Here is a 23,465-nt window from a genome sequence, read left to right as displayed (position 1 = left end):
TATTGATTTGCTGTAACCACCTATTGACCTCTGCGTCCTTTACATCTGAGTCGCGCAAGGGAATGCTATTCTTTTTATCTTTTTGTTGTTGTGAGTCACGTAAGATATATGTATGCTCTGTGTGTAAACAACCTGGTTCATTCACTCTTAAGGTTCTTGCTGCTTATTTTTCCATTTTTCTTCTAGGAAAAAAGCTTCTTTTCTCCTTTCTTTAGTTTGTATTTCAAAGTCAAATTGTGCTTAGTATGACAGTTTTCTTGCATTTTTTGCACATCATCTCAAGTATGAAGCAGATTCTTTATAATGTCTTTGCACATATTTAATCTTGTTTTGCAGATTAAAGTCTGAAAGACTTTTATCTTTTCTGAAATTGAACTTTAGAGGTGTGTGTAAGATCATCTCTAAGTTGATCAGATATTTTTCCTCCCAGAGGCAATGGAATAACTTTTTTTTTTTTCTTTTTCCTTACCTAGTTTTGGTTTCATTGAGTCTGCTGGTTCACTTGTTTACAGTAGCCTAACATTCAGTTACTTCTGGATTTATACTTGACAAAAAGTAGGGGGTTTTTAATTGATTCTTTACAGTACTAAGTTTTTAGATGTACAATTCTGCTATTAGTTTTATAATCCCTGTATTAACTGTCTTGCTAAATGTTAAGCCTGGATTTGCAGGGCGTGCAGTTCAGAACCGACTCCTAAAAAGAATTGCTAGCAAATGTGATCGTAGCTGTGTGTCACAGACTGCTGTGCCGCCTTCCTTTTTCTACCATTGATAAAAGTGCTTTCCTGTTGATGGTCCTTGCGTTTTGCAGGCTGCCATTAGAAACATCACAAATGGCCACAAAGTGCTGTTAGCTGGTTATATTATTTTTATCCAGTTCTATGTTATTATTGAAGACATCTGAGAAAATGCACCAAACCACTTTAATACCAAAATGTAACAAGAAGTTCCATTGGACACGATCTTCTGCAGCAGTGCCTTGAATGCATCAGCAGTACATTGCTCTCCAGGGTCTTCAATTCCCATTTGTGGATCTTAGCATCTACAAAATCATTTTGGAAGGAGGCTTTGTTACAGCACTGTTGGTGTTCTGCTCATTTTCAGCTGAAGATCATGTATTTGCGTGAGGGCTTATGCTCTCAGATTGTGAGTTTCTTTGGACTCTAGCATTCAAATATTTCATCTGTGTGTGATCTGTATTTTTCATTATAAAATTCCATTTTCATTGCCAACAGTGGATGTAGAGTTATTTTTATGGAAAGTTATGACAAAGCTGATCAGGAAAATTTTAGTAGTAATAAGTAATGTAAAGCTGTCTTAAAATGTATGTTGTATTTCTGGAGCTTATGATCCAACATTGTCATGTCTACAGAACTGCTGCCTTTGTAGAGGCTATGTTAAATATATGTCAATGTAGAGCTTATTTCAGTTACTTTATTTTTGTTCTACAAATTCAGAATTTCTCAAATACTGCAGTGTGCTTTCATGTGAAAGCGCCACTGAAAAAGTTGTTATCCAGTACAATTTTCAAAGCCGTTTTACTGGAAGCATTGGTCCAACATTGTGTATACATGTATGTATCTGATTACCTTTTCTAGAATTCTGCAAAGTGGTACCTATCCACCTCAGAGGGCATTTACATTTGCATCTAATACTATTGAAAGATCTAGAATGTATGATTTTTTTGATGACAACAAAAAATTGGGAAACAAGTTATCTAAGTATGAAGCCTGAGAATAAACGTAAAATTAATGTTGTATATTTGGATACAGTCCTGGCATTATGAAGCCTTATTATAATCCACCCTGACACCCATTTTCATTTTATATGCACTAGTACCTCTGAAGTGGATTTAAATGCTGCTTTCTTCCTGTTTTGCAAGGGTTTTTCTGCAAGAGCAGCAGAAAGAAGCCTTAGTGTGTACGGGAATCAGGATCCAAACTTTGTGTCTGTCTTGCAGGAGAAGAAAACAGAGATTGTCAGATAGAGATTGTAGTTAAATCGCTTGCAGGATGGTTTTACTTTCTCACTCTAATGTGTTTTTTTTTTCCTTCTGTAAGTGGTTAATTTAGAAAAGAACAGTATTTGAACATGATTTTACATGCTGTTGCATTAATAATTGGGCTTTTTGCTTCCATAAGCAGTAGAATAAATTCAGACAGTTTGTGCTGACCTGTCAGTTGTACAGTAAAGCTGGTCTAGTTCTGCTGCCTTTGTTTGGAAAACTTTTCTCAGTTTATTTTGCAAGTACTTCTGCAGTTTGTGTAATATGCCCACATAAAACATACAGACAGGCAGCAAAGTACAAATAAAATAAGCAAAAATCCTGCTAATGCCAATATTTTTTTTTTCCCCTCCAGAGTTTATTTTTAAAATCCTGACCCATACTGGCTATATCGGTATAACCCGCTAGCTGAGAATCATTTTAAAGACAGTTTTGCTATTGGTGACTTTATTGGTACTTCATATGGCAGTTGGGTGAAATAAAAAGAAAGTAAATGCAACACGTGATACCCAAGATGGTCATAGGAGAAATAGTTGTAAGGGGTTTTGCAAGTGATGGGTTGTTGGTTTGGTTTTAATTATACATTTTCTGACTTGCTGGCAACTACTACTGAAGCTGGTTTTGGCGGTTGAGTAACGTGTGGTTGTACGGAAAGCATTAATAGTAGCTTAAATAGGCCTTCACATGCACGCAGGGGTTCCAGTGGGAAGGGTCTGAAGGAGTGATTTCCTCGTAGCCACCCTCGGGGTGTCAGGTTTCCTGCGGGCGAGCAAAGCTCGTATGAAAACAATCTGCCTGCGCCGCGTCTGCCCTCGTGCGCGGCCGCGGGCGCGTGTAGGCTCTCTGGAGCACTGGTTGCTTTTACAGCTCCAAAACCTGTTCAGTGACTAAACAACCGCCTTTCCTTTCGAGAGGAAGGAAGAGGGGCGAGTGAGGGTTTTTGGTCCTGGGTTTCTGCAGCCTTAGGGTTGGCGGTGGTTTTCCAGCGCGGAGGCTTCCAGGAAGGGGGGGGTGTGTTTGGCTTCAGAGCAGCACCAGGGCTGCTGGAAGGGAGGATGCTTATTACAATAATAAACAAATGCTGGCGATAGATTACCGCACGGCTGTCAGAGCAGACAGGACCAAAGGAGGAGATCCCCAGCAAAGGCTTCAGAGGTTGCAGCAGGATCCTTTGCTGGAGATTTTTTTTTTTTTTCCCCCTAAACAAAGGAAGTGACTTTTTAGATTTCTTTTAATGGGCCTTGGCTGTTCGGCGGTGCAGCATCCCCTGGGCGCAGCGAAGCGGGTGGAGGGAAGAGGGCTGGAGGTGGCTTGGTTACTGCCATAGCAACACCAGCCTGCTGGTGGCCAGCTGCAAGGAAGGCAGGGAGAGGAGAGGTGGCCTCCTGTCCGGTCACGCTGCCGTGTTTCCTAGGCTGAAGTGTGCCTCGTCCCATTTTGACTTCTCCGAAAAGCTGGCTTTTGGTGCTTTCTATATACAGAAGTTTCTTTGGGGATTTTTTTTCTTCTCTTTTTTCTTTGTATTTTTTTCCCTTGAATGGAGCAACATGGAAGGACTTGCTCCTCCTCCTCACCCTCTGCATCCATCATATACCAGCGGAGTATAGCTTCTCTTGCTTGGGGTCATTGAGACCAAACATTGAGCTTGAGGCCTGCAAGAAGCGCTTGGAACCTGCAGGCCATTGCCGAGGTGAGCTGGAGGCAGCCCTGGCCAGGCGTGGAGACGAGGAGATCCCACAGCGCCATGGGGCCAGGTTAACCCTGGAAGGAGCATCACCCGGCGTCAGCAGCTGACCCCCAGGTGCCCAGCCCGTGGGAAGGAGCAGGGACAGGGAGGCTGCGACAATGGTGCTGCGTGAACTGCCCCTGGGGGAACACAGCCCGAGAGAGGGGCACGTGCAGGAGCTCTCGGAGAGTTTTGAGACAGTATAGGTGGAAAAAAAGAGAAATCTTCTGAAGGCTATAGACCTGGCTTGGAGGACATACCAGGAAAATGTAGGCTTCGGGGGACACTTAATGATGATTGGCCTGAACTTCAGCTTACGTGAGCTGCTAACAAAATTTGAAAAGGTATGATAAGCACGGTTTCATATACTTACGCCTTTGAAAAAGGTTATGCCTTTGAAAGCTACACAATAAAAAGGGCAGATTGATGTTAAACTTAGGTTTTCTGTGTTGCTGTTAAGGTCCTCATGTGAGTCCTCCTCAATTGCCTCTCAAATATGAAAGTCTAATGCTGCTTCTCTTCCCCATTTCAGGTCCTACAAGATTAGTTTTAGAGCACGTGCTCCGATTGTGGTCATCATCTCTTCCCCCCATCCCCACCCCCCTCCCGCCCCAGCAAAGGAAATGGTAGAAAAGTTTGGACTTTGCTAAGTCAAGAGCATAATGGGACTTTCCAGGATACCTGCGACCTTACTTCACTATTGATATAAAGGAAGTGCTCCACAGTTTGCTGTTATGTTTAGTTGAGTGTTATCTTAGTCAAATTGGAAGATCTTATGATGGCTTTTATAAGTAGAATTACTTCCAATGAACGTGCCACTTTTCCCATCGTTTCATCTGTTCTTCTTTTATTCAAGCTCGTTACTCTTTCTCTTACCAGGACATTTGGTATACAGTAATGCTGAGGCAGGACGCTTGGCTTTGCAGTGATTGCGTTGATTAGTGAGAGACATAAGACTGTCTCAGATTGTTTTCATCTAATAGTCAGCACTTCCGATGAAACCTGGATCCTATGTTTGTAACAATTGTTAGCTTGGCTTTGCATAGTATATTTTCTTTTGGTTTTTTAAATAACATTTCTCCATACAAACTTCCTGTGCCCTGCAAGACCAGAGTCTGTAACAAAATATGTAATAGTTTATTTACACATTAAGATAAAAACCATAAATACTGTGTTCATAAAGCAGGAGAGCAGATTGTAAAGCCTGATCCTGTGGTTTTCTATCCTAAAGCTCTAACCTTCAGTATGTTGGATTTTTTTTAAATACAAATCAGCACTGATCACCAGAACAGTGGTATAATGGGTATTACTAAATTAACCTAAAAGTTTCAGAAAATAAAATTAAGCTACTTTTTTTTTTTCGTTTTGGGTTTGTGTAATGATTTTGGTTAATTTCAAAATCATAAGAAGCCTGGGTCCTCAGAAGACTGTTGTAAACTGGTTTGGATTTGTTGGGGGTTTTAAACTCTTGTATTTTTACTTTCCTACAGTAGCAAACTTTGGAGCTAATGAAACAGATACTGTTTGGTATCCCACCAGCATGACTCTTCCAAAAGTAGCTAATAGTAACAGTAAAAGCGTTTGTGACACGATTTCTTCACTGTGTAGATCACTTGCTCCTCTCTTGCTCCCAGTCTGTCAGCTGGGCTTCGATCTTCTCGTGTAATTGCTGCTGGTAGCCTGTAGAGATTAGGACACGTGCTGGACTCTGAGATGCTTCATGACATGGTTAAGACAGAATTTTTGAAACCAATGTTTCTAATGCTTTTTGAACCATACAAGCCCTGGCATTTGCAAACTCCAGGCTCTCCCCTGTGATTTTGAATATTTGAATATTATTTCATCTCAAAGGAATTGATCGTAGCAATTCTCAAGAAAAACAAAACTTACAGGTCTCACAGCTCTGCTGTATTTTTTAGCTTGAAGCTTACTGTTTCATTTTGTTATCTACTGTGCTGAAATTTGTAACATGACATAGGAGGATGCTTTGATGCTGGAGACGGAAGTTAACATTTTCGTTGATGAACTTCAACCACAAATTCTAATCTGTGCTTATTTAGCAAGTTTTCTTTTTCTTTTTTTTTGAGCAAGTTCCCCTCCTCCTCCCTTGCTTCATCTCGCCCTCTCATGATTCCCCACACACCCATCCTGTTCTTCCTAACTGAGGAGTTTGCTGCCAGGAGAAACAGCGTTATGACAGTGATCCTGGCTTGCAAGCTACTTTCAGCTTTCTGGATTCATTACTATACGTTGAGAGGAGAGAATTACGAGTGCTCTTACTGTGGTCATAATGCAGAAGCCAGATGGCATTTGCAGAAGCTTGCACGGCACTCCCTTCCTATGCAAAAGCAGAGTCACATTACACTGGAGTGGGCAGGGCCGCTTTGGCTTTGTTCAGTCGCACTTGTGTGACTGCTGGGATTAGTATTAACAGATTTATGATGCCCCTCAGATGTTGAGTCAATGCCATGCGATGGAGCGACAGAGGTTGTCGAAGGCAGGCTGGCATTCTCAGCCTTCCTAAGTGCATCATCATTCTTGTGATGAAATGAATCCTTACCCACACCATATGTCACTTGTTAAGGTACTATCCATTAGGTTTAAGTGCAAGTCAAAACAGCTTTTTGGAAACTTAAAGTATTGGTGCAAGGCTTTTGGTAGTACAAGCAGTTGAAAATTAGATCTGAAAAATATCCCAAAGTGTTTTTTCCCCGCAAGAGTTTTTTTTTTCCTGAAATATCTGAGCGTTTAAGTAGTAATTAAATTTCTGTCATATCTAAAGCCAATTGCTTTTGTGAATTGCTTTGATCTTATGCTATAGTCACAGTGGCTGTGGTGATACCCAGTGTGGTCTGTGTGTGACACTTTAGAGAGGTTTAATGTCTGTCTTTATACACACTTCTGCCACTGGTGGATTTATGATAATGGCAATTCTGCCCAAGGGTTTTGCATGTGTACTGCTCTTCTGAATGTGAATTCATTATAAACTGATTGCTTAACAGCAACTGCCACTGCAGGCCTCTGAAACAGCAGATGGGATGAGCCTTTCTAAAGTTATGACTGTTCTCTGACACCAGAGGAGAGACTCCCTGGATGAGATGAGTACCTGGATTCTTCAGAGACTTTCTTTTTTTAACCATCTCTTCTTACAGCAGCATCCCTCTCTCCCTGCTACCCCCAGCATTTGTAAGGAAGAGAGCAATAAAAATCCCATTTCCCTTTCACAATGGCCACTTTCATACACCTGTATCATGCCCTAATTCTTACTCCCTCCTTAAGAGTCATCAAAAAGTGAAAAACTCCGAGTGAAGCATAGGCTGAAGGGAACATCTTGACACAGCAGTGTTCCCAGAGGCAGTTGGCAGAAGCAGGTAAAATGTATCTGGTTCAATATAGGCTAAACAATCTGTGATTAAAAAAAAAAAAAAAAAACAAAACCTAAAAAATCCATTCCTTTGCTACCTGCTGTGATGCTGTGAGACCTCAAAGAAAGATGTTCTGGCTGATGTCTGTGGTTACAGTTATGTCCTTAGGTTGGCACTGAAGTTTTTCTTCCAGCCGTTCCAGCTGGAAGAGTTTTCTGCAGGTACTTTGGTGAGCAGTCATCACCTTTATTCCTGACCTCTAAAAGAGGCAAGTGCAGCAATTCTGTAACTATATCTTTGCTGACTTGAATGTTGTCAATGAAGGCAGTGAGCGGTCATTTTTTTGGGACTTGCAATTCCTTGTACCTGCACCAAGTCTGCTGTCCTATTGCAGTCATAGACATGATTTGTATTGCATGGAAAAAGTACAAAACTGTCCTGGCAAAATAGCCCGGGCGTGACTTTTGCTGGGGAAAATGCAATTTTTCAGGCTATTGTTCATTCATGAGGCGTCAACCTCAACCCTAACAACTCCTCTTAAGATCTTCATGTCGTTCAAAAGCCATAACAGTTTGCCTGTTCTGTGGCTTGTACCTGGGAAATAAAATTACGTAGCAGTCTGTGTGCCAACGCAAAACGCTGCCAGTCTTGTGGCACAGCATCAGCATTGGACCTGCACGTCCATTTCTTACAAGCCACGTGTAGTTTGTGTGCCATAACTTGCCATCCCTGCTGTGTGGTCAGATCTTTATAGAAATTCAGTGGAGTTCTGTTTTATAATAAACATAAACATAGTTAAAAATTGGAGTGTAATACAGAATTTTGCTGTGTATAGTGGGTTTAAAAAACATTGGAGTAAAACATTGGTAAGTCCTATATGTAACTGTTTTAAAAAAAAACCCGTGAAGTTATGATTTGGTATAGAATGCTATTGACCTTTTTCATAAGAGACTAAGTTGAGTTTTGTGTCATATCATATGTAGTAAAAACTTGATTAAGGGATCTTGATTATAGAATCTGTAACATTATAGGAACATCTGTTTATTTACCTTACAGAAGAAAATAACTTCCCTGTTTTAGATCTTTTTATCATAATGCTCAAGTATCTAGGATTCTTAATGGAGAGAATGGAATAGAGTAACATTTTGCGTGTTATAAAATGTATTGTTTCTTCCACTTTAATTTTGGCGTGGAAATGGAGAGTTTTCTTCCACCAGTCATGTTTTTACCTTCAACAGAAGGGTTTGGGCCCTTTAAAGAGGAAAATATTTTGCCCGTGTTAATGGCAATGTACCAGTGAAGACGGTATAAACAAATAGAATCTGAAAAAACATGAGTGGAAGTGAATATGCAAACAGCTTAGGGGGTTGCAGAGTGAATTAGAGGCCCTCTGGACTCATCATTCAGAAAAAAGGCACTAGAATGCCCATCCTCATGGGAATGCTGTTGGTTTGGTTTTTTTTTTTTCCCGAAAAGGATTATTTTTTTGTCTTTATAAAGGATTAATAGTTTCTAAACGACAATTATGTCTACTATTGTAACTGATTAAAATATCCTTGCAGTCTGCAAGGAGGAAAAAAAGAAAAGAAGTTTGGTAGCTGGTTGACCTTGGAGTTTGGTTCTCTTCAAATCTTTGTCATATATTTTCTTCTACCCTGGGCAAGTCACTCTAGTCTGCCTTTGGGCTGTTCCAGTAGCAACTCCAACTTGAGTCAGCTACATCTCGGGTCTTTTTCAGAATTGCCATTTATAGCATTACTGAGTGTCATATACCATATTTATACATTCTTTAAAGACACATGCTCTTCAGTTGTCATTATATGATAGTTTAGCATTTTATTTGATGAAATTAAAGCAAGAAGTAGGCTTCTTATTATGGAGACAAGCTTTAAAATCAGATCCAACCATAAAATGAGGGCTTGGATCCTGCAGGTAAATCGTCTGCCATGAGAGGGGTAAAGAGGGAGAGAAGCAAAGAAGTCTAAATTCAGAATGGAGATAAGGGGATTTTGAAATCACCAGACCAAAGTGGAAAAGACAGGCAGCAGTTTGATATTAATTCCTAAAAGGAATTTAAGGAAAATAGCAATCTTCTAATAGCCTGGCTAGGATGAAGTAGATACATAAATGTCAACCTAGTTATTCCTTCTCCTTTCTATCTTTCAAAACTTTGAAACTTGCTTATATATAGGATGAATTCTTTCCTCAAAAAGCTTTCTCTTAATTTAGGACCTTAGTCCTGCAAGCACTTGGGCATGTAAACAGATCTGTTGACCTCACACCAATAAATTATGAATGCAGTTTAACAGTATGTGCACATAAATATTTGCAAAATTAGCAAAATATGGCATCTCTATAGTAATACCTCCAAAGATTAAGTTGATAAAGCTATGTAACTACAGTTTAAGAACTATGAATTTCTGCTGACAAGAAGTCCTTCCATGTTTGCAGTGTATTTCTTTAGGTTTCTTTTTTCTTTGTTTTTTTTCTTCTTCCCCCCTTTTTTTGCTTTGTTTTGCATGCACTGGGAGAGCGCTCTGGCCCAGATCCCCTTTGCATCGGGCTAAGAACAACGGGGTTTCATGGTTTTGTCCTCCTCTTTATGTTGTAACAGAATATTTTTTTCCCTCTTCTCTGGCATCCTCCAGTGTGTTGACCCTGTGACTCTGGATATGGGGCCTGAGCAGGGATAATGCACTTTTGTCATCCCTTTTTGCCACATAGAGGACAATGAAGAAGAATATGGAGAATCAATGACCAAGAAAAAGGCAGGAGAAAGAGAAGTAATAGATCAGGACGAACATGAATTGGGATGTGTACATGGATAGAGTTCTTCCCACTTTGAAATAAGAAATTCTAAGGGAGGGCAACCACAACATGTTTACAAATCTCATAAGAATTGAAAGATTACGATAACGCAGTGAGTAAAGGAGATCACTACCAATTGCTACTCATTGGAGGCGTAAGAACAGGAGCTGCAAATGTTTTCAGATAAGCATCTGATTTGTTTAACTGATGACTGTGCTGTATTATTTGGGTTTGCTGTTGCTTGCTTGTTGCTGTTGCTCTGTTTTCAGAACGGTGATTTTTTATCAGGATGGTTTAAAGACAGCAAAAGTGTCTTTTTACCTGTTTTCAAGTAGTGAAACTTGAGGCAAAGAATAGGTAGTTGTCCAAAGTCACATAGTCGCTCAGCTGGAGAGCCGGAGCTTCACTGATGCCTCCCTCCCCCTCTCTCCGTGCCCCTCGCCTGCCTTCCTTCTCTGTCTCTCCTCCCCCACTTCTCCAGCTGTATCCTTACTTCTTCTTACTTTCTTCCCGAACTGAAGAAAGCTTTCACGCTGTCTCAAATTCATAGCTACTTTTCCACTGTTCCCAACTATCAATTGTAGATGTGCAAGCAGCCATTCTAAGATGCAGGACTACATCTTGAGGATGGGGAGGTACAAGAGCCCCCTCCTTTCCTGCTCCTGGGAACAGGTGGAGGTTACTGAGGAATTGTCTGGAAGAATAAAAACCTTTAAGGGATTTCAGTTATTGAATTTCTTCCCTTGCAAAATAAGTTTGTTTACATCTGCATCAAGTTCCTGTCACAATTTTCAGTGATTAATCCTATTGAGACAGCCAGTACACCTCCTGGCTCTCCACACATTTACATTGCTCTATTAGAGTATATGTAGATGTAAGAATGCTAGAAAGCATTGGCGGTAATGCAGGAAGTTTTGTTTGCTCTTTTAATGTGTTTTAAAAATAATACTGTGCTTGGTTAGATGAAGACAACATCTGTAATGTGTTTCTTGAGGCAGATGGTAGATCAGAGAATAAAACGTTTCATTTCTAAGGGGAGGGGAAATGAGTAAGCTGAATTGAAATCACAAGCACTTCTTTTTCTTTTCAGTATTTACTATGAAATTCAGATTATAATACATCCTGCTGTTTCATGTCCACCTCTCCATATATTTCAGGCCATGGTGTACAGTAGTTCAATTCTAAAAATGGGCTTGTGGTAGCTATCGTCATTTAGCTGCAGTTTAAGGACATAGGTTTTCGTTAAAAGCTTTCATTGCGTATGACCTAAAGCACTACATAGAGTTTGAATTTCACTGGGCTGTGTAAGGTTTCTGCAATCTTTTATTTCAAAGAGGAAAGAGACAACATAGCTGAGGCTGAATCTGTGTAATTTCTGAGCAGGAAACGATTTCTAGTGCATTTGCAAATGCTGCACTGTGTGAAATGCGTGGGAGAACAGTAGACAATTCAGTGCTACAAAAACACGCAGAAAACTTAGTGTTTATAGTTCTAAGTCCTGTTTCATAGTCAAGGATGACTTTCAAACTCCTTTCCTCACGCTTATGAAAGCTAGACCTTTTATAATGATGTTAATAGCCTTGCAGGTTTTCCCCTCTGCATCTCTTTTCACAGTCACCCAAGAAAGTCAGACTATGTGCTCTGTCCTAGTGCTTAGGAATACTAATGAGAATAAGCTCTCCCTTCCTCTATTTAGAGAACTAAGATGTTTGGACTCTTCTTGCTGATATTTCAGGACATCCAAGCTGAGATTGATGCCCACAATGACATCTTTAAAAGCATTGATGGAAACAGACAGAAGATGGTGAAAGCCTTGGGAAACTCTGAGGAAGCTGCCCTGCTCCAGCACCGGCTTGATGACATGAACCAGCGCTGGAATGACCTGAAGGCGAAGTCAGCTAACATCAGGTAAGCAATGAAAATGTTAAGACATGAATGGGGCACAGTTGCTGTCTTCTAAAAGGCTTGAGAAGTACGACCATGGCATTGAAGTGAAATCTCCATTTTCTTCTGTAAAGGAACCCTGAGCACAAATATAAAAACTTGATGCACTTTCTCACCATGCAGACTTCACTACTTGTTCTTCTTTCTCCAGAGCTGCGCAGTTGTAATTTGCCAATCTGTACTAAATTTTCGAGAAAGTATGTTGAATCTTTCCTTATTGTAAATTGATAGCAATGTCAATGAAGTAATTCTGTGAATCTACAATTACTGTGAGGAGAAATCAGGGGTTTGTTGTTGTTTTTGTTTTTACCACTGAAATGAATAATTTGATAGGACTTGAATCTTAAGTGTCTTGATCCATATTGGTAGAAATTTTTTTTTTTATTGCTGCTATTCAACTAAGAAATGTTTTAAAATACATATTAATCAAGGAATGCATTTTACAATTTTTTCACACTATCAATGTCAAGCTCACTGACTGTCCAAGTGTAGTCATTGTTAAAATCTTAGCGATGTCATTTTGGAAGTAGATATTACCATATTCATTAATGTGAATAAAATTCCACGTTAAAATGAATTACATAGAAAAGAATTTCTGGAGCTTTTAATTGCAACTGCTTGCTTGTTGATTAAAGGAAACTGTTCTTTTAATAGAACAGAATAATGTTAAGCATTCATATGAATTTTCCAAAGGCCAGAAAAATGAGTTGAGCTTGGAATTCAGGCGCAAGAGCTTGAAAGAGTGAGACAGAGGGGGAAATGTGACGTTTACTTTTTGTCTCCAGTTATCCCATCACCAACGTACTAAACAGTTAAGTGAAACAGGTAAATCAGCTCCACAAAAGCCCCCAGAGCTTGAACCAGAGGAACCAAGCAGTTTGGTGTGGGGGCTTGCAGAGACTGGCCTCACCACACAAGTAGTTTAATGCAAGAGCTATTAAACTTGGGCTATTATGAGCTCTACTCACAAATAAGTCAACGTGAGAGAAAGACAAAAACCATGCTCATAAGATAATAACTTAGCAACTGTGGAGTTCTAGCAAGAACAATTCAGTTGCTTGGCCTTTCCTGGGGTTGATCATAATTTGGGAGAAATTGATGGCTAAAAAAAAGGGCCTTCAAGCCATTTACCCTGGCCAGCTGTGAGTTCCAAGGCAGCAATACAGAGACAGCGATTGTGCAGTGAATGCTCAAAAACCTGGGAATACCGGCTCTTCTGAATACGGACCTATCTTTTCACTTCTGTGTAGACATGGCATGTGCATCCCAGTGGGCAGCGTTATTGTTTGCAATGTTTGTGTTACTCTGCTGGTACCTGCAATGCTGCAGAGCCAAATAGCACTGAGCTATAAGTAGACGATAGGCAGGGAATAGAATACTGGAGCAAATATCAGAGAAGTAAATTAACCTCTCAAATCTCAGTCGTCACCGAAAGGAGCATAGCTTTTCTGAGTTCATGTATTTTGCCCTGTTCTTTGATTGCAGTTCACTTTTCTAACTCGCCCAAGAGTCATGAAGGCCTTCATAGGGAAATAACAAAGCACAGAACTGATATGAAGTCAGTGTATAGATGTAGCTGTTTGCCTTCAACTTTTGCTTTCTTGATGTACCTTATTTCAAGGATGAACTGGAAAGCAAAACTATATGGATGAGTCTTGTGAGAACTGCACATAGCTGTGTTAGGTGCTAGGACTGAAGATTGAAAAATCTGATTGTTTTGTTATGAGTTTTAGCTTGGATAGTGCTTCTAAATTAAGGTTTCTCTAAGTTTTTTAGAATATTTTCAGCTATGTGTACATTCTGATTACGTTGATTTTTTTAGTTGCTGAAAGTACTGTTCTCCCTTAGGGATAGTACGAGTTTTTCTTCATCACTTCAGTCCTCAGAGCTGATGGTGCTAGTCACTGTGTTGACTTTACTTCCTTGCTACTGTAACTAAAGGGAGTTCCAAACTGGAAAAGCAGCACTCTCATGACATATTTTTAAATGTATGGAAACTACTTAAACCTGTACTTGTAGTGACTATGACACCACCTGAGAGGACTATACCTCTGCTTGAAATCACTTGTAGACTTATTCATGCTTTTTTCTTTTTCTCTTTTTATTGTCTTATTCCCAGAAAGAAAACAAAGCTGCAGATTTGTGCGGGTCTGCCTTTTAAAGCCCAATGTTTAGGAGAGATTCTTTCCTCCTGGGGCAGGAGGTGCGAGGATTTTAGTGTTTGGAGGAGGGTAGAGGTAAAAGTATGGGAAAAACAGAGAAGGATTCTCTATATTTAGACCACCCACCAATCTTTTTATTCTATGTGTTCCCATGTTGCTCAGCAGGGAAAGCGTTACCTCCATAGCAGAAGCAAAAGCTAAGGAGGCCTCCAGCTGTGAAGAGAGCCTCTCAGGGTCAACAGAAGGGGAGTTATGTCAGAGTTCCTGCTCTTCTGGATGATTTTATTCAGCCTGGCTGGAGGGGGGGATGCTCTCAACCTGGTCATCTGGATGGGAGCATCTGTGTTTTTCAGGCTCATCCAGGATTCCCGTAGGAGTGCTTCTGAATACCAGGTGGTTGATGCTGGGGAATATTGCTCCAACCAGTGCTCGAACCTGAACAATCATCTGTAACTGACATGTATTTTTATCAGAGCAGATTCTTAAGCCACTACTTGACTTGGCAAATCCCTGGAGATTGCCATTTCATTTGTCACATGAACACAAACACCTGAAGCTTTGTTTGCAGGTTGTGTATTGGTAGAAGTACCAATTATAAAACAAAGGCCAGAAATCCTGTCTTTGAAAGCAAAGAAGCCCAAGAAGCATTTCAGAACTTCAGCATAGTTTATCAGCTCTCTTTGATAATGTCTGTGTAACAAATTGAAACATAATACTAAAACTTTACACTGAAATGCAAATTGGAGCATATATTGGTCCCTTTGCTCTTGTGCAGCATTTGCTTTGAATGGGGTTTAGTGAATGCACGTGTTTCCGCTCCCCAGGAGAATTGAATGCTTGTGTCTGCTCTTTAGCTGCTGCTGCATCTCGCTTTTATTTTCAGTATTGCTTCTGACAGGATTAGGAGGGTAACATTCAGGAAGAATCCAGGCTGATGTGATATGTTTTCCCCTGTGGTTTTTTTTTTTCCCCTTAAAGTCTTTTTGACCTTTCAAGAGAGAGGTTAGCTCACTTTGTGTTCAGAGAAGAATTTTAAAGTCCCTGTTAGTGTAGTCCATTTCCTCCCCACCCGTTACTGCTCTACTCCCACAAGTTTAGCTTGTACTGGACTTTGAAACCATGTGCTGTTTTGCTACTGTCATTAATCTGGCAGGCACATGGGTACTCATTAGTGGTAAATTACAATGCATTTAATCTAGTATCATATGCCATATCATTCACATTAATATCAAATTAGTTTTTTCACTATCAATATTATTGCACTGTATGTTAAGTTAACAGTGAGTCACCCTTAAATTGTCCTTTAACTAGTTGCAGGGTTTTTTCCCCCTTACAAAATTCCAATTCATTTTGTATACAAGAATTCCACTAAATAATTGGAGCTGAATCCTAAAGACTCAGAAAGTGCCAGTTTTTAGAGGTGAGAGCTGCTTAAATGTGCTAGATACAGTAATAAGTCATGATGAATAGAGATTTCACTATCAAAGTGAAACAAAAAACTATAGATCTGAACATTTTAATTGTGGTTGCTTCTAAAAATTCATAAAGATGCTTTATTTTTGTAATAATCTGTGGGTCTAACAGCAAAACTGTAAATTCAAATGTAGGCTGCCTTGGCTTAGATAAGAGGGCAATGTCTCTCCTCTGCCTGATTTAATAGGCAGTGTAACTCAGTTTCCACTTCCAGAAAGGAGGGCTGGTTCTGAGCACTGAGCACCTGAGGGTAACATATATGCAATGCTTTGCAGCTTGGTATTTTTGAGGGCATTTTTGACGGGATGTCAAGCTAGTTGTGAAAAGGAGAAGGTCCACACTGTACGTGGACCACCCTGTGCTGTTGGGACTGTGCCTCTGTGCGTGGCTGGGGGCTTCAGGGGCCAACTGTGGTGAATGCTCCAGCTGTGAAGCAGGTACCTTGTGCACTAACTTGCTGTAGAGTTAATACCGTCGGTACTGGAAGAACAAGCTGGTTGCCTTGAAAGTAGTTCTGGTTAGTGAGTACTGAAGAACTGAAAAGAGACCAGGAGAGCTGAGACAGTACGTTTCACTCAGGAGCTGCTGGTCTGCAAACCAAAGCCAGCAGGACGCTCTTCCCTGGTATGCATATAACTGCAAATGCAATAGCTTGCTTGTAATTCACTGCAGGGCAGGGTGCTGGCTCAGCTGTTTAGACCTGGGCTACGAGCAGCTGGCTTGAATTCAGTGTTGAGAGAAAGGTATCAGTGAGAGCAATAAGGGATGATAGAAACCGTGATGCACAAAACTGAAGCAGTAAAATGTCGCTTCTAGGAAGTACTTAAATCTTTTTTTCCCCAAGTAGTTAGCTAAGCTCTTTCCTGAATGGAGTGAAGGAGAATAGGTTCCTCTTCCTAAAGGTAGTTAGTTTATCCTTTTCAGAAATGTGATTTTTTTTATTTTCTTTGTATCTCCCCCCCCTCATACACTCTTACTGACTGCTTTTTTGTTTCATCTATCCTAGTATCTCTTGGAGATCCCAGCTCCCAGCGTACCCAAACCTAAGCTTGCCTTGAAATTAACCTTGCAGCACATCACCCCTTCAATCCAACTATTGTCCCAAACATTCACTCGAATGCCTTTTGAGGCGATAATACAAGAGAAGCCAGGTGAAAGTTTCAAGATGCGAGTTACAGTGAATCAGAAAAAAAGATAGAAAACCATGTGCAAAATAGGAAAGGGAAAAGGTAGGAAACAATAGTAAAGTTCAGTTCACTCATCTGGCAGAAGCGGGGCAGGAAGGTGCAGAGCTGGTGTCAGACTACACTGAACAGGACTTAGCTCTACTCCATCACCTGCCCGGAGAAAGAAATTGGTTTTTACTGGTATAAACTAAGTACATGCTAGTCTCAAATGAATCCATAACATAGAACAACTGCAGTAAAAGAACTGGTCCCGTCAAAGATTTCCCTGCAGCTGTGTAGGCACTGCAGGGAGAAGCCCTCAAGTCAAGGTATTTTTGAAAATGATAGAAAAGGATATTGTGGAATCTGCGGGAAAGATTCACTGTGTTATTGACTAAAGATGATGTATTAAATAATCCATGTCACTGATATTTCCAGCAGCACAGGCCATTTACTGTTGATCACTGTTGGGAGAACTTGTTTTGCTTTTGCTGTTGGAGAGTCAAGGTCCTGGCATGAAAGAGTTCAGTTTTGCAGTGCTTTAGCTTGCAAAATGATGCTTGTACTTTGTGCACTGCGGTGTTGGAGTCACAACAAAACATAGCATTTCTTTATGTTGCTTAGACATGCAGTGTTCAAGGTTTTAGATAAGTTAAAGCATCAGGTACATATTTGTCTGTGATCCCCCATTTTTCCTCTGCTTATTTTGATTTGCTGTGCAAAATGTTTTGAAGTAGAGGTTTTTTTAACACAAAGTTGCTTTGCAGTTAAACAGTTGAAACATTCCTATCTTAATGATGGAGCAATTTTATTTATTTATTGCATTCCCATGCTGTTTTTGCTATTGAGGGCTTTAAAGATGCTTTAATGTTGTTTCACAGGGCTCACTTGGAGGCCAGTGCAGAGAAATGGAACAGATTGCTGACATCCCTGGAAGAGTTAATCAAATGGCTGAATGCGAAGGACGAAGAACTAAAAAAGCAAATGCCCATTGGAGGGGATGTTCCAACCTTACAGCAACAGTATGACCACTGCAAAGTAAGTTGCTTAAGTTTTATAGATAAATATGCTACTGTGAATAATAGAATGAAGAGAATTTGAGTACAGGAGAAACGATGAACACTTCCTAGTGACTAATTTCTAGAAAAAAGCTCTAAGTCTGCCCCCTTTTTGCTTTCTCACCTTGACCAGTAAAGCACAATGGAGATACTCTCTATAAAATTTCATCTAAAGGATTTCTGATACATGTGTTCAGTCCAAACACATTTGTTTTAATGTTTCCTGATGTTTTTGGATTCCTACCAGGTAGAACTGCTATTGTACTCTAAGTAAAGTTAAGGAAGGCATACAAAAGTAAAAACTGAACAAGAATTGTGAAAGCAATGTTGAATGTAAATTCAGTAAAATTATCTAAGTGGCTTTCTACATGTTACTAAATTGACCAGTAAGCAGCCCCCTACCCCATGCAGATTTATACTGCAAAGATGACTCAAAACTGTTTTTAAGAACTAAAACTTACCTATGTCTTGTACTATTCCAGTTGTAACTATAACATGCTATTCCAGCTCTCTGGATTTGCTAGTTCTGTTTCGGTTTTGTACATAATAGGGTATTGATTCCTAAGTATTTTTTAACAGTAAAAAACTCTGTTGCATCTACAACATATCTTCATTCACATAGAATGTAGAGTCTGTCTCACCAACTCTGATCAGTAATCAAGTTAGGACATATTTGCCATTGGACAAATTCATTCTAGTAAAGCTGGTTCCATCTTATCATCGTATTTGTTCTTCTGTATGGCGTAAACAGGGAAAGAGCACAAATGCAGCTTTATATAGCTAATCATGTAACAACTATATTCCCCTCTGCCAACACAACACTGATGTCTTTTCTGTTGTGGTGTTTAGTGAGGGCAAAAATTGAATTTGGGAAAACACTTAGTAATACAGAAATACTCAGTTAGGATACTGTGAGGAGCTGCAGAAAAAGTAGCCTGACATGAGCAGCACTTTTGAGACTTAAATCCGAAATAGAAGAGCTTAAGGGAATCTGCATATGTTTCTCCTTAATTTAGTCTTTTAAAGTTATTAGCATAAACTCATGATCTTTGTTTCTTGAGAGTTCATCTCTTCCTGTTCTTATCCACTTAAATCATCATGCTCTGTTTGTAGGCACAGCTGCTGTGAATGTTTTATAATGATCAAATGGTGGATTACTAGTGCCAAGGAGCAATAAAAGGCTTGAACAGATCCAAATATGTTTTGAAGGAGGTCAGTGGGAGGTGATAGATCTCTACAGGTCATTTTCTAAGGGCTTGTTTGTGACTCAGATTATATACTAGGTTATAGTATATGTATGATAATAACAAATAATACTGCTAGTGGCTCTCATTTAAAGATCTCAAATTGATTTATAAAAATGGTAGGTAGAAAAATTTAGGAGCAATGATGCTGGATGGCTAGTTTGGGTCACTAATGAACTGCAGCAGTGTGAAGGAGAGAACACTTCTGAGTTGTTTAGTCCTTGCCCTTATGTTTAAAGAATAACGGATATTTTGTTATGCGTCGAGGTTAAGACTCTAATACGCGCATTCAGGAGCTGTTAGAGATTATTCTTTCATTTTTCAAAAAGGCAATATTCTTGCAATGTCGCTGTAAGTATTGGATATAGATGTCCCAGTCCGGTATTTAATACGAGCTGTATTAATGGTCTGCAGCAGCGCAAAGTTAAAGCGACCCTGTGCATCACTTTGGTTTTTGTACACCTACACAAGCAAGAGCACAATATTGAATTGCAGATATTTCTTAGATTGTGACTGGATGATTATTTTCTAACAGTTATTTTGGTAGGGACCAAGAGATTCCCATATATCGTGTGATGATACTGTGCCATACCAAACATAAATTATTAGCACGTGGCATTTCAGTTTCTATTGAAGTGTTGCTTATTAGTCATTGCCAGAGGAGGGGAGCTGGACCACAACTGTCTGTTGGTTTGATTCTCCAAGGCAGTGCTTCATTGCTGTTTCTTAGCAGGAACTGTTCATTCCTTGCTGAAGCTGCAGTTTACTAATAAACTGCATCAAGCTGAAAAGTTGTGTTTTTTCAGGTAGAAACTGAAAAGTGGAGGAAAAAAACAAACCAAAAACTAAAACCCATTGGAGGTCCTTCTTCTGCTTCCTCAGCATAGTTAAGTGATTGGTCGGGGTGGTTGGGATGTTGAATAAAGGTGCCCTCGGATGAGGAACACATAAGTTTTATGCCTGTGATTCCCCCACCCACCCACCCCCCCCTTTTCAAAACCTTATGCCAAATCTGCCCTTTCAGCAGATTCTTCATAAAATAACTTTGTGATTTCACGCTGTCAGTCACTCTGTGCCTTGTGGGAGTATCACTGGCTGGTGTCACTTGCTTTGCATTTAAGGTGCTCCTTTTAGAATATGTATCCTGTGTTGAGCTGAAAGTTTTCAGTGGAGATTTGAGGTGCAACTGTATCAGATAAATATTGCAGAGATATGACTTGATTTCTCTCACTCTCAAGGATACTCCCTTTATTCCACCTCTCATCACTGGCTGACCTGGTACTTCTTTAAATGTTTCTTTGCCCACACTTTTTCAAATGTTAAACCTTCTAAGCATTTCATGTTATTTGTAAGATTTACTTTTAATCAACTGCTTTTTTATGATCCCATATTAAGCTTCTGCTCCACATCAGCTGACCTTGAAAAGGTTCTCCTCGGGCCTCCCTAGGCAAGGGTTGGGTGCCTCTGCTTTCCTCTTTCCTTTAGTTTCACATCTGAGTGTTGCTTTGAAGTTGTCCTCGTGCAAATTGAGCAGTTCAATACCTCACTTTATCTCCTCTTCTCTGCGATCCCTTTGCTCTTATTTCCAGCTTGCTTACCTGATCTTGTCCTTGCTGGTACTTCAAAATGTAAGTGATGAAATAGTGGCTCAACTCTGTAAGATGTGCGCCCATGATAGTCTCACCTCCTGCCCTTTGTTTTTCTGGGTCCTCAATCCTTGTATTAGCATTGCTTTTTGCCTCTAGTTATTCAATAATCATTCTCCTTATTAACCTACTTTTTTCCCCCTCATATACATGAAATGATGACTTGTTTACTTCAGCTTAATGACATTAATCTTATTGCTCTTTCCCTCTCTTAGTATCTCCCCCACTTGGTGCTTGGCTTCAGCAGTGCTAGATAAATAAATACAGTATTATGTGACAGTTTGGGTTAGCTCACATTGTTTTTGTGCTACTGAGGTCTGTTTGGACAGGAGGAAATAAAAGGTTTGCAATTTGATTTTTAAACTTGTTTTTGTTTTAAATATAAATCATTCTCCTATGCTTTAAAAACAAACATTACCTACAGCAATGTTAGTCACCTGAATCAGGGCTACAGATATAGCCTATATTTTCCAGATTAACCGAAATCTTTCAGGACGTACCAAATATTTATAAATTTTGGACGGATTTTTGTGTTGTTCAGCCAAAATTCCATCATCTGTAGTAGTTCATAGTCTTATCACATACTAAATGCTAAGCACAGTCAAGCAGTGAGCACATCCTGTCTGGGTGTTGAGTTGTGCTCCGTGTCTTGCAGGGGGCAGGGCAAGAGGAAGCTTAAGTAAGGGAGCATGAATTTCCCATTTTAATTATTCTCAAAATTTCTTTACCTTTGACAATGGGCTGTGGTGGCAGTCCTAAGAATACTGGAAAATTCATAAATGCTTTGGGACACTGAGAGGAAGTTTAAAAGTACCTGAGTTAAAAAGTCAGTGTACCTAGAGCTGAGGCTACATTCACACTCCTGAAGTGTAGAAAACTCGTCTGCAAAGGTACTGACACAGGGAGTGGTTTATAGGGAAAAGAAAGTGAAGGCAGCTGCATTTTCAGAATTTATTGCCAGTGTTTTTTCCATAGTTCCGGTTTCTCACTGTTGCTTGTCCTTACCAACTCAGGTTTTCCCTTTTGTTCTGTTCTTTCGCAGTCTTCCTTACGAATATTAATTTTAAAGTGTGTGATACAAATATTGATCGGCTGCATAGACCATGCAAAAAAAACCCCACCAAAACCAGCAACAACAAAAACACCACCCCACCCCCCAAAATCTTGAAAGACCGCCCTCACGTGGATATCTTATTCTGCCAAAAAAGAAAAGCCACAAAAGTACCATGAAAAATGAGTGGGCTGATTTTGTGCATATGGAAATACCTAGAGTCATGCCTGTGTACAAGAGAAGGCGATGCAGATGCTGACACCTTGTTCTCTGGAGATGCGCTGAGAGCTTTGTATCTCGCCTTCCCACTGGAAGAGTTCCTGACTGTAGCTTTTTGAAGGTGTGCTTTTGGTAAAATACAAAGACTGCCTTAATGATATAAATCACTGGGGTTTAGCTTTCAGAGAGAGAACAGGACATTTCGAATTAAGCAGAAATGGGTACCCTCTCGCATAAATCCTGTTGGCATCTGTCTGCATAAATGAACAAATGTCTAGCTAATACTAAATAATGCATGCGTCTTGGATCACAGAGATGCTTAACTTAGCTTCGTTTGAGCTCAGAATGAATTGGCCAAGGACCTGTGAATGTTTGATTGGTAATTTTATGTCTATGGATGGGTCATTAATATTTCAGATACTCTCTAAACTTTTTGGGGTGGTTGTCTATGTATTTCATGTTTCAGATTTGGTTTATTAAAGTAATCAAATGCTGAAAGTTGCAAGTATTTCTTTCTGTTTTACTTAGCTATTGCCACTTTATCAAAAGTGTTAGCATAGCCAACTGGAAACTGCTTTCTACTGTTGTTATCCCTTCAGGGTGCCTGTAATTCCATTATTCTCTTTACCAGCAGGAAAAGTCTGTGAGGAAAAAACATTTTTCTAGCCTTAAGTTCTCTGTGGTCTTTTAGCGTACCTGCCTGACTTTGGGCAAAGGGCTTATTCTTAAATTAATTCCTACTTAATTATTCTAGATTTGTTTTTTTTCTTGGATATTTTCTATATTAAAATCTGCTTCCATGTAAGGAATTATTAACTGTAAGAATCAAAAGATGAGTATTATGATATCAGTGCTGTCCTACTCTATGCTTTTAATGATAGTCTAGAAAGGGCTTTATTAATTTGTTACACATCTCATCACATAAGACATGAAGCATGCAGAAAATCTGTGCTGCGTAAAGGTGGTCAGCTACATTGCTGAAATATTAATTTTGACTGAGGTGTGAGCTGTGAGGGGGTGAGAAAGGAGAATTAAACAGTCTGTGGTTGGAAGAGGAGGATCAATAGAGCTTTTTGCTTAGAGAAGGAGCTGCAACCTGATCTGATGGACAAGGGTGTGATTGAAGCAGGAGCTCGAGCGTTCTATACCATGCTGCTGTGAAGTGGCTCTTCAAAGTAAGGATGTGTTTTCAAAAACTATATGCTCTATCAAGAGGAGAAACAGCCTCTCCACTAGTCAATCGGCATTACTGAACAGTTTGAGGGCTGCTTAAGTAAACTTGTAATGGTTAGGAGTTTTTCAAGGACTCTTGAAGTTTTAAGTGTGCTGCATATTTGAGAATTCTCAAGGTTGATTATTGGTGAAAAAGAGAGATTGTACTGTACAAAAAAATTGTACTGTACAAGGACAATACAATTCATTAAGCTTTAACTAAGACTGTTTTCTTTGAGGTATGTTTAGGAGGAAGAGGTGAACATTGTGGGTGGGAATATTTTGTTACAGGAAAGGAAGAGTGTAGTTAATGCCTGAAGTTAAATGAGAGTTCTGAAGTGGTCTGTCTGACTTAAAGTCATTGCTCACTAAGGATTTACTCAAAC

The 23,465-nt window shown here is 39.8% G+C and overlaps 1 protein-coding gene across 8 annotated transcripts in view; it reads left to right on the top strand.

The window, feature by feature from the left end:
- The window catches only part of UTRN (utrophin), a 275,914-nt gene that overhangs the window by 133,251 nt on the left and 119,198 nt on the right, over positions 1-23,465 (top strand). For all 8 annotated transcript variants that reach the window (XM_075146239.1, XM_075146238.1, XM_075146237.1 and 5 more), the window contains 2 exons: positions 11,640-11,812; positions 17,531-17,687. In XM_075146239.1, coding sequence (XP_075002340.1) covers positions 11,640-11,812; positions 17,531-17,687 — 330 coding nt within the window. The remainder of the gene's footprint in view (positions 1-11,639; positions 11,813-17,530; positions 17,688-23,465) is intronic.

Source organism: Calonectris borealis, chromosome 3, assembly GCF_964195595.1.
Source record: "Calonectris borealis chromosome 3, bCalBor7.hap1.2, whole genome shotgun sequence".
NCBI classification, from domain to species: domain Eukaryota; kingdom Metazoa; phylum Chordata; class Aves; order Procellariiformes; family Procellariidae; genus Calonectris; species Calonectris borealis.
The sequence above is the reverse complement of the archived record's forward strand: the minus strand, read 5'-3'. Positions and strand labels throughout refer to the sequence as shown.